The sequence below is a fragment of the Pseudopodoces humilis genome, chromosome 17 (genome assembly GCF_049639895.1).
Source record: "Pseudopodoces humilis isolate 2021_Gansu_Grassland_sample_001 chromosome 17, ASM4963989v1, whole genome shotgun sequence".
Classification (NCBI taxonomy): Eukaryota; Metazoa; Chordata; class Aves; order Passeriformes; family Paridae; genus Pseudopodoces; species Pseudopodoces humilis.
The window spans coordinates 3407898-3426858 of NC_142216.1; the positions used below are offsets into that span (position 1 = coordinate 3407898).

Here is an 18961-nt window from a genome sequence, read left to right on the forward strand (position 1 = left end):
AACGAGGGGCTTGTTGTTCAGCCTCTGTCTGCACATGTTTAATTGAACTTCAGCAGAGCTGGTCATGCTCAGCCTGCTTTGTAAGGCTCTTTTACATCACAGTTCAAGAAGCACTGAATGTTATTGTCGAGCTACTAGGCAAACAGCAAGCACAGGCAGGAAAGGGTGATTTAACTCTGTGCCATCCTGCTGCTCTCCTTTACTGAGATCTCTTCCCAATCCTCTCCTTTGAGTTCTTTTGGATCCAGGCAGCTAATGCTTGCTGTGCTTCCCTCTCCATCAGCCTATGGGCTGCCAAGAGAAAGGATGCTGAAGTACCAGTTTGCATTGTGTGGGCACCTGCCCTCAATTGTTCCATGCACTCAGGTTTGCACTAATAACACTCAGCAGGTTCCTCGCTGCTCGTTAAGTGCCTTCGTTAATGCGGATGGTTTGGGCATGTCTGGATGGAGTTCTTCCGGAGGCTGCTGCTCATTGAGAAATCCGTACTGCCAGATAAACCTGTTGTCTTGTTTCCAGCCTGCCTGCTGCCATTGCCTGTGTTTTCCCTGTCTGTAGTGCTGGAGCAGCCATGCACTGAGCTGTGGACAGCATCCTTGAATGAATAATGCCTTTCCCCCTGGTTTTTATCAAATGCAAAAGCTGACAAAGGGCTGTGCTGTGGTGGCGTCTTGGTCTGGTGTGCAAATATCAGCTTGATCCACTGCCACAGCCTGGTTTGTTTTGGTCAAAGTGTGGGGCTGAGGAGGGGAGGTTTTGTTGGAGGGTGGGAGACCTGCTGTGAAGTGATTCTGTGGAGGAGTTTGCTGATGGGCTTTTAGAGGAAATGCTCATTGCTTTGGAACAAGGCATTCAGAGTAGCTTTGGTCTGTGTTGCTGTTCCCCTGAAACCCCATTTTAGCAATCAGCTTTAATAAAGTGTTCTTAACTAGATGAGTGGTGACTGGTGCATGTGGCTCCCAGTAACACTAAATCCACCACGCTTTGTAATAAGGTTTCAGTGCCTGGGGTCTTTTGCCTAAAAATAGAAAAAAAAAAAAAAAAAGTGTGTTAGGGGAAATCTAAATCAGAAGGAAACAAATGGCTTTTAATCTTTCCCTCTGTTTCAGAGTGAAGGATGCCGAGGAGGAAGAAGCCTGCAGAGGGCCTGAAGTCTGGAGGTCAGGATGGGGAGGAAGAGGAGGAAGAGAAGAGGAACCCAACCAATGCCAAGAAGAAGCGCAGTTTTGTGGATGCGTTTATTGTTATATCTGACAGTGATGGAGAGGTCAGTGATGGCTTTGGGGTACCCAGAGGCTGTGCTGGGCCCTGCTGCTTCAGGACAGTGCCAGAGCAGCCCTCACTGTCATGCTGGGGTCAGGTTTTGCTCTGAGGGTCTTGTGCCATTCCTTTTCTTACATATGAGATGAATCAAATCCTATTTGACTAGGAAATGAATGGTGTGCTTCATGAGGGTGAGTTATGAGTCTGGGATTTGATAACCAAATCCTCTCAGAACTGAATCTGAAACGTAATTTAAAAGTAACCTTTCCTCAATCCCTTTACAAATCTTTTTTTCATAATTTTTATTTGATTGATTTCCAGCTAAACCTTAGAAACATGATTCTGTATTATGTGCAAATAGATAGGAAAATGATTCAGAACTCAGGCTTGTGAGTAGCTCAGAGACAGGCAGTGTCTGGTAAACTGATTCTGAATTACAGGAGTCTGAGTTTGTAACCCAGCTCCAAAGGGTGTAAAGGTGAATGTGGTGTGGGAGTACCTGGCAAAGGCATCAAGGCTCAGATCACTGATCCCAGCGTCGGCTTATGCACATCAGCATTACCCTCAAGATTGAAATGTCTGTGTTGGTTACACAGGCAGTGGGATGAGCACGGGAACTCCTGCCTGGGGGAAACCCAGAGCCCTCAGAGTCTGTGCCTGACTGAGTGAGGTACATGAGAGGAAATTATTACAATCAGTGTTTTTATGTGTGACTCTTAAGGCTTTGCTCTGTCTTGCTAGTGATTGGGGATCCTAAGCTGCTTTTTGTAATTCCACCATTTTCAAAAGCATTTCAATTCACTCTCAAGCTGTAGATCTTAAATCAGGTCCCTTTTGCTCCCACATCTGCAGTGTGCTGCTCTCCAATAAGGCGATTATCATGTGAGGAAGGGAAAATCACTAGAAATAAACAGTAAGAAGCTGTAGGGCAAACGATATTGGATGTTTTTTCTTCACATTGTCTGAGTTCTTTCCCATTGGGAAATTCCCTGAAAGAAATGGAACATATGGCAGTAATAGTTCAGTGGGGTTAAACCCTTAGCTCTGCAATATGCTAAGTTAACTTCAGATGTCTGCTGCATCACTGGCCTTTATTGTGAAACCTATAAGGAAAAAAGAAATCAGAAGCTATAAGAGCTGCTGCAGTACATAAAAGATCAGGACCTGTTATTGTCTGCAATTATTCATCTCAATGTGCACGTATCTGAAAAAGAGGAAACAAACGTCTCTTAAAACACATCTATAAAAAGGTTAGGCTCCCTCACTGTTCTGTAAGTTCGTCTATAAACAATAAATTCCGATGGCATAATCGGTCATATTACAGAAAAGGATATGCTCAGAGAGGCCGTTAAAGAGCCAATTAGGTTCTGTTTAAGTGACAACAGTTCAGTCAGTTGAATGAGTGGATTTATTCAGTTCAGTCTCTTTCTGAGTCATCAGCTTCCAGATCTAGTGCCACAGTCTCTTGTCGTGTTGTTTTCTGCAAAATCAAACGCAAAACTGATTTACTTGGGATCTCAAAAAAATAACTGTCTGCCTTCTGTAACTGTCTCAGCTCTTCGGTGTACATCAAGTTGAATTTCAATTTTGAATGTTGTAACTGTTCTTGCACTGGTAAGACCTTGTTGTGTGTTCAAGAAGAGGTGTGGGAAGCTCAGATCAATAGCAATTTTAGAGAACAATACATTCTCAATTAATCTTGCATCTGTTAGGACATGGTTCCTTATGAATCAAAAGCTACAAGGACAATTTGGGCATCATTGATTCGATGGCTTTCTTCCTTGGCAGTCTCTTGGCAGGTATCTATAGAACAAGTCCCTAGTTCTGCTTCCAGACCAGCAGATCTTGTAGCAGCTGCACCTGGAAAGCCTCCAGCTTCTCACTTTTGATGATCTTTGGCAGACTGCCTCTCCCAGGAATTTTTCAGTCATGCTGGATTATCAAGCTCATCCATGTTATTTTGCCAAGTTCCCTTTCTTTGCTCATGTCTATGCTGTGGCATCTGCAGAGCTGCATCAGAAAAAAGTTTTCTGGATGTGAGGCTTTCTCATCTCTGCTATATATAATCCTGGATTTGGGGAACACTTCTCTTTTTTTGGGAAGGGTCAGACAAAATAAGAACAGTCTCTCTGTCTCTGTGGAAACCAGAGGAGATGACCTTCTTTGTGCAGACTGTGTCTCTGAAAATGCAGACATGCCAAATGAGTAGAGTGGTTCCCATCTCCCTTGGCTGTTTAATCCCACAGGGAATTGGTTGCCTGTGCCAGAAGATGGATGTTCATTCACAAATACACAATATTTCAAGTAGTGCCCTACAATGCTCTCTCTGAGCTTGACAATTCCTGGTCTCTTGAACCTCCTGCTTGCCTTGGGCTGTTGGTTTGACCCCTGAAGCCATGTCTTCAAGAAGATTGTTCCTCAGTACAGGGCCTGGCCAAGCATGAACTCTGAGCACAGCCCAAAAGTTGTGCTGTCCTGTTAGACTGATCTGCAGCTTTTAGTGCAGTTGATCCCCAAATGCTGCTGATCTGGTCTGGGACCTTTTGGAAGGGTCTTTTGCCTGGATAGATCCTTTGGGAGCTTTGAGAGTACCTGCCTGCACTTATAAAGTTGGCATCAAGTCTCACAAGCTCTTTCTGCCAGATCCATCAGCTCTGCCAGCCCTTGGGGAACATATGACAAGACTCCAGGGTGATGGTGCCATCTATTTCTGCACGGCCTGTCTTCCCTTCGGTGCGGAACATCCCTTTGCCTGAGTGTTCCTGTGTTGGGAGATACTCACAGTCGGGATAATCAGCAGCATGTGTTGATGTTCCAGATCAGATTTTGGCTATGGTGCAGAGGGAGGTGTGTTTAGGCATTGGCTGGAATACCCAGCCACTGCCCTATCCTGTTTCCATCAGCTGTGAGAGTGGATGCTCACCTCAGGACCAGACATGGCCCGAGGGACATCTTGCTGTGGAGAAGATGGCACTGGAAATGTCACAGCCAGGATGGCAGTGCCCACCTGTCATAGTTGAATCCCATCCAGCAGCTAAGTAGCAGGCAGCTGCTTGCTCACTCCCACCCCATGGTGAGGAGAATTGTGGGGAAAAAAAGTAAATCTCGTGGGTTGAGATAAGAACAGCTTAATAATTGAAACAAGATAAAATATAATAATACTATTAATAATCCTAATGATAATATCAAGAATAATTGTAATGAAAAGAAGAGAGAGAGGAACTGCTTTTTATCAGGAGGTGGAGTGATAGGGCAAGGAGGATTGGGTTCAGACTGAAATGGGAGAAATTCAGGTTAGATATATGAAAGAAATTCTTTACTGTGAGGGTTGTGAGGCTCTAGAACAGGATGCCCAGAGAGGCTGTGGATGCCTCGTCCCTGGCAGTGTTCAAGGCCAGGCAATGAGCATCCTGGTCTTGTGGAAAGTGCCCAGGACATGAGGGTTGGAATGAGGTGATCTTTAAAGTCCCTTCCAACCCAAACCTTTCCATGATTCTGAGTAAAACCCAAGAGAAACCAGTGACACAGTGCAGTTGCTCACCACCCACTCAGTGATGCCCATCCAGTCTCTGAGCAGCAGTCGGTGTCTCCCAGCCAATTCCCCCCTGTTTATACACTGGGCATGAGGTTCTGTGGTGTGGAATATCCCTTTGCCCAGTTCCCCCAGCTCCCTGTGCACCTGCTCACTGCCAGAGCACAGAAACTGAAAAGTCCTTGATTAGAGTAAGCACTGCTTGGCACCAGCTAAACCATTGGTGTGCCACCAGCATTATTCTCGTACTAAACCCAAAACAGCACTGCACCAGCTACTAGGAATAAAAATAGCTTAATCCCAGGACGCCACCTCACACCACTGACCATCTGAGCGAAGCAGATCCACATGGGAGTATTGCTGCAGTGCCCTGCTGTCTCCATGGGCTCTGCTGGTGCCAAGGGACCTGGTGCCTCCATCTCCCAGAGGAGAAAGCAATGTGAGTTGCTTCTGGAGGAGGCTTCATGGCTCTGCTGAGCTCACTTGTTGAAAATCAGATTGATCTGATTCCAGGCTCCTCAGAGCCCAATAAAAGCCCTTTTTCCTACAGAGTCCTTTCTCCCTGTGTCAGGAACTGCGTATTCTGGCATGAGCCCCATTGTGTCTTGTTGTTCATCTCCACTTCCAGCAGGTTTGTTCTAATGAGCAAAGCTGAAACAGATTCTGAGCTGAAGTCAGAGACTAATAAAGTAGGGTGAGATATTAATTTCAGCAGCAGCCTTGGCAAGAGCCAAACATGGCAATTCCAACATCTAATTGGCTTTTAAAAATAAATTAGTCTGGTTTTCATCTGCATATTTCCCATGCAGGATGTGTGGTGTTTGGCTGTGCCCTATTGTTAGATGGTCAACTGCTGTTGAGCAGTAAAATTACCCAGACCTTTTGACTTTGCAGTCTGCACTGTTAGGGGTGGAGACATTCTGCTGTAGCCTTTTCTTCCCTGAGTCAGTAGAAGCTGATTTCTGTGGTTTATCATGTGGATTTGAGGGAGCAGGATGTGGGATGCTGGCTACTGGCTTCCATTTATGGGCTTTTAGAAATGAGTGGAGCTGTATCTGTTTCTGCTGGCAGAGTCAGCTTCTCTTAAGTATGTGCAAAAGCATTTTTAAAATGGGAATTTGATTTCCTGCTGTCTGGTGAAACCAAGCAGGTTACAAAAACAAGGAAGAAGAATAGTGGCTGCCTTCCACTAAATGTGTAAGGAATTTGGAAACCTGTCTATTTCTTGTTCTGTGTACAATGCTAACAGTGAAATTGCTCATAAGAAAGCATCATAAATTAAAGTGCAGAGCCTGACACACAGGAAGAAAATTTGGGTTCCTTCTGGCCGTTATGCCTTGAATTGACAGCAAAGGAGGAAGGATGCTCTCCAGGCTGGCACTGAGCAGAGGTGTGCAGTTCCTACCTCGCCTCCGCTATAATAATTAGTGTCCCTTGGAAGATGTGTGTTGGAGATGACCTTGTAACTAAGAGTATTGGCTGCAGTTTGGGAATATTTTAATTGATTAAGATTATTTTTGGACTAGTGATCTTATTAGAAAGGCAGTTGGTTGAGTGGCCCCTTGAGTTCCTATTATCCTTGTAGATAGATGAGCATTAAAAGGTTGGGTCAGGAAGAGCAAACCCTGTTGTCTTGTCTGAGTTTTCTTGGCCCCTTCTGTTTCTACCATTCACGCCTGCATTTATGCAGAGTACTCTGGGGCCTGTGGGGCTTTCTCCCAGCAGAGGTACAAACAGCCATAAATCCTAATTAAAAGGTATGTTTTATTTTCTGGGTTTAAAAATAAAGAAGACTTAAGAATTCTTGGAATTGAGATGTGTGTATATATTTTGGCCCATCAGGATTAATTGGATTTGCTTCAGCGGTTCACTGTACCATGGCTTCTCAGTAGAATGCTGCTGAGCAATTTAAGCATCTTTCTCGAATGTATGAGGTTCATACAACACGTGTCCTGCAATAATTTTGCTCCTGCCACTGATGTAAATGTTGAGATTCTTCAGGACCAGCGTGGGGACACGAGGCACGTACTTGGCTGTGCCGTGGATCTGGGCAGCAAGCCTGGCGCCGGGCACTCTGTTCCCCTTGGAACCCTGGAGGTGTTTGAGCCCCGTGTTGTCCTGTGGTGTGTGTTGTGTGTCTCTGTGCACAGAGCAGGCACTCACAGCCCTGGAAAGTTTGGTGTGCTCGTAAATCACATCCGTGCCCTGGAAGAGAGCTGCAGATGAGAGTGTCAGGGTTGACCTTCCAGCAAGTGCGGGAGTGATGAGGGGAAGATTGATGCCTAGAGAGAAGAGCTGGGGATTTACAGAGCCTGTTAGGATTAAATTGCCCCTGTTTTAAGCTGGGGTGGGTTTAGCATTGTTAGACAGGGTTTTGGGGGAGGGCAGGGGAGCTGTTGCTGAACCTCCTCCAGTGTATAATCCTAGTGCAATGCTGCTGCAATCCCATGGACTGTTCCACATCCCCTGAGCTGTGAGCAGCCCACAAGGTCAGCATGGGGCTGTTGCTGCAGACCAAGGCAGGGCAGTTTGGGTTGAGAGATCCCATGGTTTATGGAGAACTGCAGAGGGGCACTATGCCAGGGCCCTGGAAGAAAGGATTTTACCTCCTGAGCAGGAGCTTGGCATCCATCTCGTAGGAAGAGAGACTGGATGTGAAGCAGCCTTTTGGAGACATGGTGGCAGATCTTGGAAAGGGAATACCTAAACCAGTCTGTGGGGAAGAGAAGGAATCAGTCACAGAAGAAAACCCCTTAGGCACAAGCATGAGTGTGTGTGGACCTGCCAAGCGTGATTGCTGCTGTGTTGTGAGGTGATTCTTAAGTCAGTGGAGGTGAGGAATGGTGTAGGTATTAGGGCATGTAAAAGCTGTAATGTATTAAGGTTTCAGAAAACCACCTAATAGTATGTCTTGCAAAATCTTAGTTGGATAAATAATTTAATTTGGTCTAGATAGCAACATTCCTGGATTGAAATCCTGCTAAAAGACTGTCAGTAAGAGCTGCTGATGAACAAAGGAGAGGCTCATCTGAGGGAGATGTAAAGCTGAGGCCAAGAGGATCAATATTAGGTCTGTGTGTGTTTTAACATCCTCATTAATGATCTGTAAGAGGGAGCAAGTGGTGTATATAGATTAATAAAAACTACAGATAACACTAAAGCTAGAGATGTCTTCAACAAAGCTCAGCACAGAGGTGCAGTCTGAAGGACTTCACAGTTTCAGAAACACGGGCAAAGGACAAAAGAAATGGATGACAATTGAAAATAATCAATGTATCTGTTTGTGTTAAAGTAGCCCAAGCCACGTGCCCCTCCTTGAACCCTCCTTTTGGCAGAGGAGGTGGAATGAGGCACAAGCATGTGGCTGATGTGTCTCATGGGCAGCAAAACTCAAAGCTGCAGAGGGAGCAGTGCAAAGCTCATCCTGGCCAGGCGTGGGTCTCTGCCTGAAACACTGGATTTGATTCTAATCCTACCTGATTTAGAGAGACAAATTGGAAGGGCTCCAGTGCCAGCCTTGGGTAATGTGTGTGCCTGCGCCTAAGCTGTTAGGACAGCAACTTGCAGAAATTTGTGTCATTTAAGCCTGTGCCCATTTGTGCTGCAGTCTTTGTGCTTAAAGCTGCACACATTTAAGTTGTTCGTGGGAGTATTGTTCCAGGGAGCCTCAAGACAACAAGTTTCTGAAGGATTCAAGTTTCAAAAATGAAATATTTGTGGCAATACTGCCCAAAGAAGCTGTGGAAGCCCCTCAAAGTGTTCAAGGCCAGGTTGGATGGGGCTCTGAGCACCCTCGTCTAGTGGAAGATGTCGTTTCCCATGGCAGAGAGTTGAAATGAGATGATCTCTAAAGTCTCTTGCAACTCAAACCAATCTTTGATTCTATGAATACAATGAGAGAATAGCATGAGGAGAAAATACAGCTGGCCCTCCTACCCTCGGGGTGCATTGGTGTGGGTCTCCAAAAATGGCTAGGGCTTCTAATTTTGATCACCTGGCGTTGCCTAGGTACATTGCCATAGTACTAGAAGCATATCAAGAAACAGTCCTGGCTTAGAGGTGTGTGATGCTCAGTTAGAAAAAGGTTCTGTTTTTCTATTTTGAGTGCTTACAAATATCAATGTCTTAGCAAGGCCAAACAAATTCTCTCTAAAATCATGGGTAGCAGGTGCAGTGCATGGTGGTGACTGGCATGAAGTCTATTGTCTCTCCTACTTCTCTGTTTATGTCAGTCTGTAACTCTTTTTGCTCGTTATGCTTATCACACAGCTTTTAATAGTTACAGAATGTGTTTGAATTACGTTTGAAATTCAAATTTCACACAAATAGATGCTTGTTCTTGAACCAGTGTTTGTGTCTGAGTAGTTGGGGGGAGGGGGCTGGTAGTAATTCTTACATATTGCACGCACTCACCATGTTATTTTCCATTTCAGCAGGAGTCAGAGGAAGAGAGCGAATTGCAAAAGAAGAGAACAAAGCAGCTGGATCGAACGAAGTTTGCTGCTAAAAGAAAAATTGCACGTAGGTCTCAATTGTGGGGCTGGGGAAGTTGTCTGGTGCTGAGCAGCTTCTGCTCTTTGTGTTAGAGATTATTTCCCTTGCAGCAAGGCTGTGACATGGCTGGAGATGCAGAAGAGACCCTGCACAGGGCTAAACTTTGCACTTCCAAAATAAACGTGTGAGAGTGTAGATACCTCACTGGGCTCAAAACCGTCTGAGGCTGATCTGAAAGCACCGTCAGTCACAAACTGCTTTCCTGTCCAGGCCCCTCTGCTCCTGTCTGTCCCTGAAACATCACAATGCTTTGACCCGACAGCTGCCGCTCAGGAAGGATCTGAGTCGCAGCTGACAGTTCTCTGAAATCATCAGCTCACAGTGTGGGGGCAGCCAGAGCACCAGCAGCCAGCAACGCTGGGCATCATAAGGAAGGGTGTTAAGAGCCAGGGATTTGGTTGATGTCATTTTGCTGTTATATAAAGTGTCGATGCACCCTTGTCACAGCGCTGTGTGCAGTTCTGGCCTCTGCAAGGACACAGTGGTGCATCCAGAGAAGGGCAGCCCAAGTCATGAAGGAGTGGAACAGCTGCCTGGTGAGGAGAGACTGGAAAGCTTGGGGCTGCTTTGCTAGGAGAGAAGGGTGGGATCAAAGTTCCCATCGGGAAAGCAGTGCCTCAGCTGAGCACAGAGCTGTTGTTTACCAGCTCCTGGGGTGTATCAGTGGAAATAGCAAGAAATAGAAAAGTTTAAAACGGGTGAAGGACAGTAATGCTTCACACAGCATGGGGTGAACTCCTGGAAGTTAGTGTCACAGGAGGTTGTGGAGAGGTCAGTATCAACAGCTTTAATAAGGTATTAAATGCATTCATGGACAATAAATCTGTGAACAGATGCTAAAGGCTGGGATGTTCCCACTCATATTCTGATGTACAGGCAGGAGGGCCCACTGAACATGGCCAGCGTACCTCTGCTCCCTGTAAAGCCCTACATGTTACAGCAGCCAGGCCCCAGAGGGTCCCCACTCGTGTTCCTGTGCTCTGTGAGGCAGTGGTCCATCCTGCACGTAAAATTCAGGATGTTTTAAAATGGGAGAGATGTTGCCTCCTGCAAAACCCAAAGCAATCACTGAACAAAATGGAGCACGCCAGTGCTCTGCAAGCAGCAGCAGTTGGGCCTGTCAGTCCTCACAGGGCTTGTGTGAATTAAATTGTTTTTAATAGAGGCCTAAGGCCATAGCACAGAACAGCCCAGCTCTTTGTGGGAGCTGCAGCCCACTGTGCATGTCTGTGCTGAACAAGTAAGATAGCAAAGTCAGAGATGGGGAAAGAGTTCTTTTTCTTATTCTTCTTTTTCTCCCAAAGGAAACAGAACACCAAATTAAAGCTGAAACCCCCCTTGGAGATGCCACTAAAATGTGACCAAGCATATGGTGCTAAGAGCAGGGATCTGCTGAAGTTTGATGTCCTCGTTGCATCATTGAACATGTAGGGTTTCAGGAGCTGGTGCTGTGCAAAAGGTGTTCAGTGTGCTCCAGAAAATCCACAGGAGACAGGGCTGGCTCTCCAGACATTCTGTACCAGAGGAGTTCTGCTGTGTTTCTAGAAGTTGAAATTATTGATAATAGTTTTTCTTTTCCTGGGGCAAAAGCTGCCTTTTTTTATTTCTTAGTGTGCTCCTCTGAGTTTGGGGGTGCCTGGTACCTCACGGTCACAGAGCAGGGGCTTATTTAAGCACGTGTGATGGGGGGGCTGTTCTCATTTGTGGGAAGCTATAATTAGACTTTTGGTGTTTGCTCTTAGGCAAATTAAGATTTGAAGTAGTAATTATTTTTCCCAGTGTCTTTAAATAAATTCTTTGAATTGCGAGGCAAATTGGTCTTTTGTAAAGATTGGGTGCTTCTGGGTAGAGCAACTTCTTTCTCCTCAAAACTGGAAAATTTTGGATGTTGGCAGGCACTCGTTATAAAGCATATCCTCCCTTTTTTGCTTTGTTGTGGTTTTATTAAATTTAACCTAAAGCCATAACTAAAATATATCTGTGACGTTTCATCCTGACAGGATAAATGGAAATACAAAACCTAAAGAAGTCTCTCTCTCTTTTTTTTCCGGAGGAAGTCGGTGCTTTAAAGCACATTTGAATGTTTTTACTGTAATTGTACTTTGGATATGTAAAAATACCGAGATCCCGCATTTCTGTTATTTTTGAGTAAATCTCTTATTAGTAAGTGTTATAACTACAACTAGTGGGGTTTTGCATCTAATTCACTTTGCAAATGTCAAAATGGAACATAAATCGCTTTGCAAATTGCCGTATTAGCATTTAAAAAGGTTCTGAAATGGTTTAATTTGTTTAGGGCTGCCGTATCTTAAAAACAGTTTCTCTCTGACCCCTCCTTCCCATCTGCGGGTCTCTTGGATGCCCTGGTCCCCAGAGAGGCGCTGGGATTTCCTGCTGCGTTGGGATGGACATGGACGTGTGTGACGAGGGGATTTTGGAGTGTGAGATGCAGAATTCCCAGCGCCGGTGCTTCCCCCTGGGAATGGGCTCCTGCAAGGCAGGCGAGTGATGAGTGTGAGCTGAGCATCGGTCCAGATGGAGAGGGATGGTTTCTCCCAGGATCTGTGGAGCCCCTGCCACACACTCTGAGCTCTCTGCCCAGCTCTGTTTACACACAGTGGTCGGGGGCTAACGCAGCGCTCTGGGTTTCTAATCATCATAAATTATGACGGCTGCAATCAGCATCAAGTTTAATAAAACACACGGTGCTGAGAAGTGATCAGTCCTGGAGCATGAAATACCATCAGCTCCGCTTAAAGCAGGTCAGGTCTGCTGGAAGTCATAAGCAGAGCTGCTCTTTGCTCTCCCCACAGTAATGCCAGGTGGATTTAAACTGGAGTTTTCCCCATCTCCAGAGCACCTACTCAACTGGAACGTGCACTAAGTGCATCTTGTTTGTCACTGGTTTCTTTGCCAGAGGCAGCATTTGTCTGGCACATTCCCTGTCCCCAGAGGGGAAATTGCTGTGCCAGGGAGGGAGAAGAAAACAAAATGTACAGCAGTAACTCGCCAAAAAAATGTTTCTTTTTATTAAGCTTCATGGATGTTGATAGCCTGAACTGGCAAACACTCAGGCCCCTGTTGAAGCACGTGGAAAGTCGTGTGTTGCAGGGTGCTGATCGTGTGCACCAGTTTTCCTGCACATGTCTGAGTTTGGAGGATCTGGCCTGATTGCTGTGATGGTCTGAGCAGGAAAACAAATCAGCACACACTTTCTGAATGCTTGGAAGGTGTTTGGTGTTATGGAAAAAGAAAAGACTGTATGTAGCACTAAGTGCTATGGTCTGGATGACATGGTGCTGATTGGTCAAAGGTTGGACTCAATCTCAGAGGTGTTTTCCAACCTAATTGACTCTGTGATATGCTGTTTAATGCTGCTGTTCTTGGGGCTGGGAGCTATTGCCATACACTGGACTGTGCTTTCCATTAAAGGATGCTTTTTTTTTTTTTTGCCCTGGTCCCTCCTGGCTGTAACATCACAGAGTGACTTTGTCCAAGGACAAAAGATCCCCATGAGCCCTGAGAGCGCTGCAATCTGCTTTCCCTTCAACCTCTTTCTTAATTTTCAAAGGAATTACCCCCACCCCACCCCAAACCAACAACCTGAAGCTAAGTGCTGTTTTACTAGGACACATAAAGAAATCTGAAGGTAATCAGTCCAAAAATGCTTCAGATCCTGCTGTCATCATCCAGGAGCTGGGGGAAGGGCAGAGCAAAGCTCTGCTCTGTGGATGCTCCTGGTTGCAGCAGAGCTGTCATGGGCAGGCTGCGGTACTGCCAGAGCACAGCTGCACCGCTGTGTTTGGGTGGCAGCTGGTAGGGAGAGGATGGGATAGAAAATGGGAGCCTGCAACTTGTGAATGCATCTTTACCCAGGGAAACGCCTGTCTCCGGAGCTGGCTGCAGTGCAGGCATGTTTTGTGCTTGGGCAGCCTCCCTGTTCAAATGGCATGTCTTAAAGATGTTGTAGCCCGTCAGAGAGCGCGAGCCTTTGGTTCATGCATGAGATGGTGCGTGCAGGATTCTGCCTGGAGGAGGGAGCGGGTTCTGAAGGAAATCTGTCAATTTGTTTCGAGTGAGAAGATGTATTTTTCAGCTCCTGAGAGTGCTGTTGAGTTGTTTTTCAAGCTGCACTCCATTCTGCAGACATTGTATATTTTAAGCAGAGCGAAAGTGTTGGATTGGATCTAAGTAAATAAGTGTTTTCCAAAGTAACTAGCTGCTTTGTTTCTACATAGCCAGTCTAGACTTTTGGTTTGATTGGAGCGAGGAATATTTCAGGAATAAATTTTCTGCTGAAATAGCAGTTACAACTGTAGGAAACCTGTTTCCCATGCATGAGTGACTTAGTGATGCAGTGGAGTGGTGATGTGTGCAGAAGGGGGATGTATGCATGTGAAATATCCTCTATAATACCACCAAGCAAGTAATATTATCCTCCACAGAGCTTTCCACCTGCAGCTCCGGTTGAACAACATGTAGCTCTTTTTCTCTTGGGTAGGTCTCCTGTGGTATTGCAGGTAACTGTGTCAGAAGAGAGTGAGGTGTGCTACTCAGTAAAAAAGTGTCTTAAAGAAGATGTGTTGTTTATCCTACCTTGCCTCTGAGCCTATCTGATACAAAAATGAGCACACTTTAGAAACCTTTAGAGTCCTTTTCCTCTCTCCTTGAACATGCATTCTGCAGCTGCAGTGTGTGTTGTTTGATGGCAAATAAAATGTCATGTTGCAGTTAATATACTTGGGGAATGAGAGCTTAGATTGCTGTACAAACCTGAGGTGAAGTTCCTGACCTGAATTACCTTTCTCATTTAGTGTTGCCTGCTCCAGTTTTGGTGACACCTTTTCAGGACAGCTGAGGTTTAGATGATTTTCTCTGTATTCCTCCTGTGGAGGTGGGACTCTCACCCATTTTTCCTTACATGCTGGATGTTCACTGAATGTTTACATACACCTGCAGCTGTGACTTGACATTATCCTGTTTCTTCTGCTGTAGAGATGACTGAAGAGGAACAATTTGCACTGGCCCTGAAAATGAGTGAGCAAGAAGCTAGACAAGTGAACTGTCAGGAAGAGGAAGAGGAGGAGCTCTTGAGGAAGGCCATTGCTGAGAGCCTTAGTGTAAGTGCACTTCTGTGAAGAGGCTCACTAGGGTTCTTTAGCAACATTGTTGTCTGTGCCTGTTTTACCGTGCTGCACAAAGAAAGTTCTACTGGGAGGGTGTAGATATCCCCAGCAAAAACTGGAATGACAACAGCCTCAGAGTAGTTGTTTTGTACTGTTCCTAGTGAGAGGGACACAAGTCTAACCCCAGCCGTCCCTATTTTGAGGTACAGTGTTCTAATTTTGGATAGGGGGATCTGCAGTCCAGGTGATGGCTGCCAGCGTGCTGGGGGAACCCTTGGTTGTGCTGTGCTGATAGAGAACATGTCTGTAGGAGAGTCAACCTTCTGTTTTCCAGAGCTGTCAGCCCTCAGACTCATCGACTGCAACTCCTCAGCTGTCAGTGGAAGCACTGGATTCACAGGGCCAAAGCCAGCCTGCTGAGAGAGAAGGCTCTGAGATCCTGGGAGGCCTGGCATTCTGCCCTGACACCCCTCCCTCTGACTGCAGCTCCCACTCACAGAGCTCCAGAGCTGATGGGAATGGACAGATGGATGTCGCCCGGAGACCCTTGGTAGTGTTGAGGAGGTTAAGCCAGGAAATCGTTGAAAGCTCACTAGTATCCAGCATAATCGTGTCTCCGGGGAAGGGCCAGCCTGTGACAAGGTCAAGTGAAAAGTCTTCCTCACCAGCAAAAAGAGATTCGAGTAACATGTTACCCAGCACTCTTGGAGAGGACTTCATGTCTTTGAGTCCCACCTTTGGCAAGGTGGCTTCAGGAGGCTCCTGGCGACTGACACCTCGGAGACTGTTTGCCAGCCCCTCCAGCTCTTCTGAAGCAGCAGGCTGTGAATCAAAAGAGCAGCTTCTGCCCTGCACTGCCCGTTCTGTGGGAGAAGCTGGTGTTGGGAGCTCAGCCACGCTCTGCAAGAGCAGGACCACAGAACAGTGTGACAGTCCCAGGAGGAGCGGTGGAGGAGCAGGTACCAAACACAGCTCACAGCCTGGGCACACTGCCAAGGTCTGTGTTTCCACAGAGCAAGCAGAGCAGAATGAGGGGTCTGGCAGTACCCCGGATCTTTGCATGCTGACTGCGGTGGAGGAGAAGCACAAACGGGAGGAGGCAAGAGACACAGTGCACTATTATTGGGGCATCCCCTTCTGCCCCAAAGGGGTGGACCCCAACCAGTACACCAAAGTCATCTTGTGTCAGCTGGAGGTTTACCAGAAGAGCCTTAAGCAGGCTCAGAGACAGCTGTTGCATAAGAAGGAGTTCGGTAACCCAGTTGTGCCCAGTTCTTCCTTGAGCCAAAATGAGCTTGGGAAAGGAGGGGAGATAAGCAGGGAGAATGGGGTTGCTGATGGTACAGAAGATGGAGATACAGAGGGACAGGAGTCTGAAAACATCACCTGGCTCCACCCTTCAAAGAAGAGGGAGGCAGAGAGCCCAGGGCACAGCATGGAAGAAGAGAAGAACTCCAATTCTGATGATGAACCGACCACCAGCTACTGTCAGGTAAGAGCTTCGCCAGTGAGCAGAGGTTGAGCAGCCATGCCCTTCTGTCCATTTTACGGTTCAGTCCCTTCTGCAAAGCAGGCACTGCTATTTAATACCCCTCTTAAATTTAAGGACTTCCTCCCCCAGCCACACAGGTTACTGTGGAAGGGAGAGAAGTGTACAGGCTGACACCCAGCTCACACAAGACAGGGGCCATTGAGCAGCCTGGCAGTCATCATTAGTGCTCCAGAGACCGACACATCCCTCTGATCTGTCTCAGAAGGGTGCAGCTTGGCAGTGTGTCAAGGTAGAGGGCACAGAGGTGATACTGACCACCACCAGCTCTGGTAAACCAGTTTATAAGCCTGTGGCTGTGTGGGGAGCTCTGGGTTTCCCTTTGCAGACAGAGATGTGGGTTTGTCCTTGCAGTGCAGCCTTTCCTGTTTGCCCCTCCACTCTTGTCTGCGTGCATCAGTGCTTTACCTTTGGAAGTGCTCTTTTCCCTCATGGCTGGGAGAGTCTCTGTGTGGTCACAGGCATCTTCTGCCTCCCCTGGTGATCTGTCACCACGGTGGTGCTCCCTGTCCTTGTCCTGGTGCTGGGCACCTTCTCTCGGGCTCGTGTGTGCTAGACACTAGGTGTCAGCCTCTGTCTCTGTCAGGGCTCTCCTGCTGGAGCGGAAGGCAGCTTTCTGTCACTGCTAAGTTTAAACAGATTGCTAGTCAGATGAAGTATTTATTACTGCTGTATTTTAGGTTTGTGTCAGCCTTTTCCAACCCTCATTTTTCATAATGACTTCACTCCCGGATCATTGTATAACTTTATCTTCTCTATGACTGAAGCCTTGGCTCTGTTGTTCCTGTTTTCAAGTGTATTTGATCATTTACCCTGGTGTTAGAAAGATACTTAACTTGTTTTGTGATATTTATATTCTGTCTTGTAATATTGAACACTTAGGAAAAACGTCATGTCTGCATTTTTTGGTTGCAGAAGAAGAGCAGAGCAGCCTGTGCTGAAATGTGACTTTTCATGACAGTGCTTTGGCTTGGGTTTAGCAGATGGAGATTTAAACAAGCCTTAGAGGTGATCTGCAGAGGAAAGGAACTGACTTGTGCCCTTTTTCATTTCCTTAGGATAGATACAAAAGACCTGAGAGGTTCTTAAAGCAAACTGCACTTTTTTTTTCTGTAGCTTTTCCTCTGGAAATGAAGGTGTCATTATACTGGAAGATTGGGGTGACTGGAGGTCTGTGGATGTGTACTCTAAAGCCTTTGGGATGCTACAGCAGCTGGGAAGGGCATGAACTTTTAATCAGTACTGAAAATTGTGTGGTATTTTAAAAAATATTATCTGTTTAATGCTAATACCTAATTAATTCTCGGAGAGAAAAGAGGTTTTAGTGGTGCTGAGTGGTAACTTGTAACCTACTCCTCTTGACCACAGGAGCTGTCTCAGAGCCATAGCCGAGAGATGTAGCCTTTCTGATATTTTTGAGGTGAAAAAATAAGGGAGGGGGAGCAGACTTTACAATTTCAACCCTAGCCCAAAATTTGCCAGTCTTCTATTTACATGAGAGAAAATAATTTCTAAATGCCTTTTCATCTGCTTTATGACACCCAGCATGAGAGGTAGCTCCTTTCTCTCGCCTCTCTGTGCAGTCGCACACTGAGGCCAGAGCAGGTGATTTACTTGCAAAATCGATATGTTTGATGTTTGCTTGCGCCTTGTCTCCATTTTTTTCCTTCTATCAAATACAATTCCACTGGCAGTAACAAAGGAGGGGCCCAGAGCTGTCGTGTCTCCACCTTGCTGCATCTCTTGGAGACCCTTTGCTGCCTGGTCTGTCTTGGGGGCTCCCCCAGTGCCACCAGGGCTGCTCTGCTGGTGGGACTGGTGGGAGATCTTAGGCTGTGCTGAGTGTAGAAACCATCCTTGAGGACTCAAAACTGTCCTTGAAAACGACATGGCCTCATGCCATGTGTGAAATGAAGGTGCAAATGATGTGCTTGTGGGAGGCTGCCTGTACTCCTGCCCTGAAAACCTCACCTGGAATGGGCACAGACCTTCCAGCCTGGCAGCAGTCAGCCGCTGCCACTGCCTCCTGCAGCCAGGGGATGTTTGCACAGAGCAAATCCTGGTTGTCAGGAGATCTCACAGCCTGTGAACCTGCACTAACAAACTTCAGTGCTAATAGAATCAATTTCTTCAGAGCCTTTCAGATAAGGTTAGGGGACTCTTGGTCTTTAAAAGATTCAGAGGGAAAAGACCCAATTCTGGAGATTTAGAGTCTGGTGACCTGAATTAGTGCCATATTTTATAACAGATGTACAAGGAAAAACATAAATATGAATGACTGTTCGTGACCAGGGCAGAGACATTGTTAAGAAATGCACAATGCAGGACAAAGACAAATAAAAATAAGAGAGGAGGTGGGGTATTTTATGTTAATGATGAGCTAGGCTGCAAAGAAGTAAAGGAAAGCATAGATAAAACAGGATATTTGGGGGTTGGAGTCACGTTGCGGAAATTTGACAGGAGAGGCCTTGATTTGGAGCTTCCTGGGTAAGTATACCCAGGAGTGGAGCTGATCGAAGTTGAAACCTTTGGTGGAAATCAAGCTCATAGCACTTGATAGACTCAAGGAAAGGGGAGAAAACTCCTTGGGTTTCTTTGAGATCTAGCATGAGTAGGCCTGACCGCAAGGACTGCTAATAAACTGTTGTAATTCCACCTGATTAGAGGATGGCAAGTGTAGCGTGTACACTGCAGAAGAAGAAAGGGATGTGGGTAATGACTGGCATGTTAGCCTGACCTCAGCAGTGCATAAGGCTTTTGAACAAATTTTAAAGGAAAGAATAAGTGGAATGGTAGAGCTAAATGAAAAATGGGATAAAATGCACACAGATTTTCCAGCTGTAGATTGTGCAGGTTAATCTGTTCCCTTCCTTTGATGGGACAGCTGATTTCCCAGGCAAGAAAAATGCAACAGATTTTATCTCTAGAGAATTTCAG

At 46.2% G+C, this 18961-nt stretch overlaps 1 protein-coding gene across 8 annotated transcripts in view; it reads left to right on the plus strand.

Annotated features, from left to right (window-relative positions):
- UIMC1 (ubiquitin interaction motif containing 1) overlaps positions 1-18961 on the plus strand; it is a 39492-nt gene that overhangs the window by 3266 nt on the left and 17265 nt on the right. For 5 of the 8 annotated variants that reach the window (XM_088063660.1, XM_088063664.1, XM_088063665.1 and 2 more), the window contains exons 2-5: positions 1110-1267; positions 9229-9316; positions 14345-14469; positions 14810-15967. In XM_088063660.1, coding sequence (XP_087919786.1) covers positions 1118-1267; positions 9229-9316; positions 14345-14469; positions 14810-15967 — 1521 coding nt within the window. In that variant the 5' untranslated portion in view covers positions 1110-1117. Of the gene's footprint in view, positions 1-532; positions 717-1109; positions 1268-9228; positions 9317-14344; positions 14470-14809; positions 15968-18961 lie in introns of those variants that run through there. The other 3 variants (XM_088063661.1, XM_088063662.1, XM_088063663.1) reach the window with 3 other exon arrangements.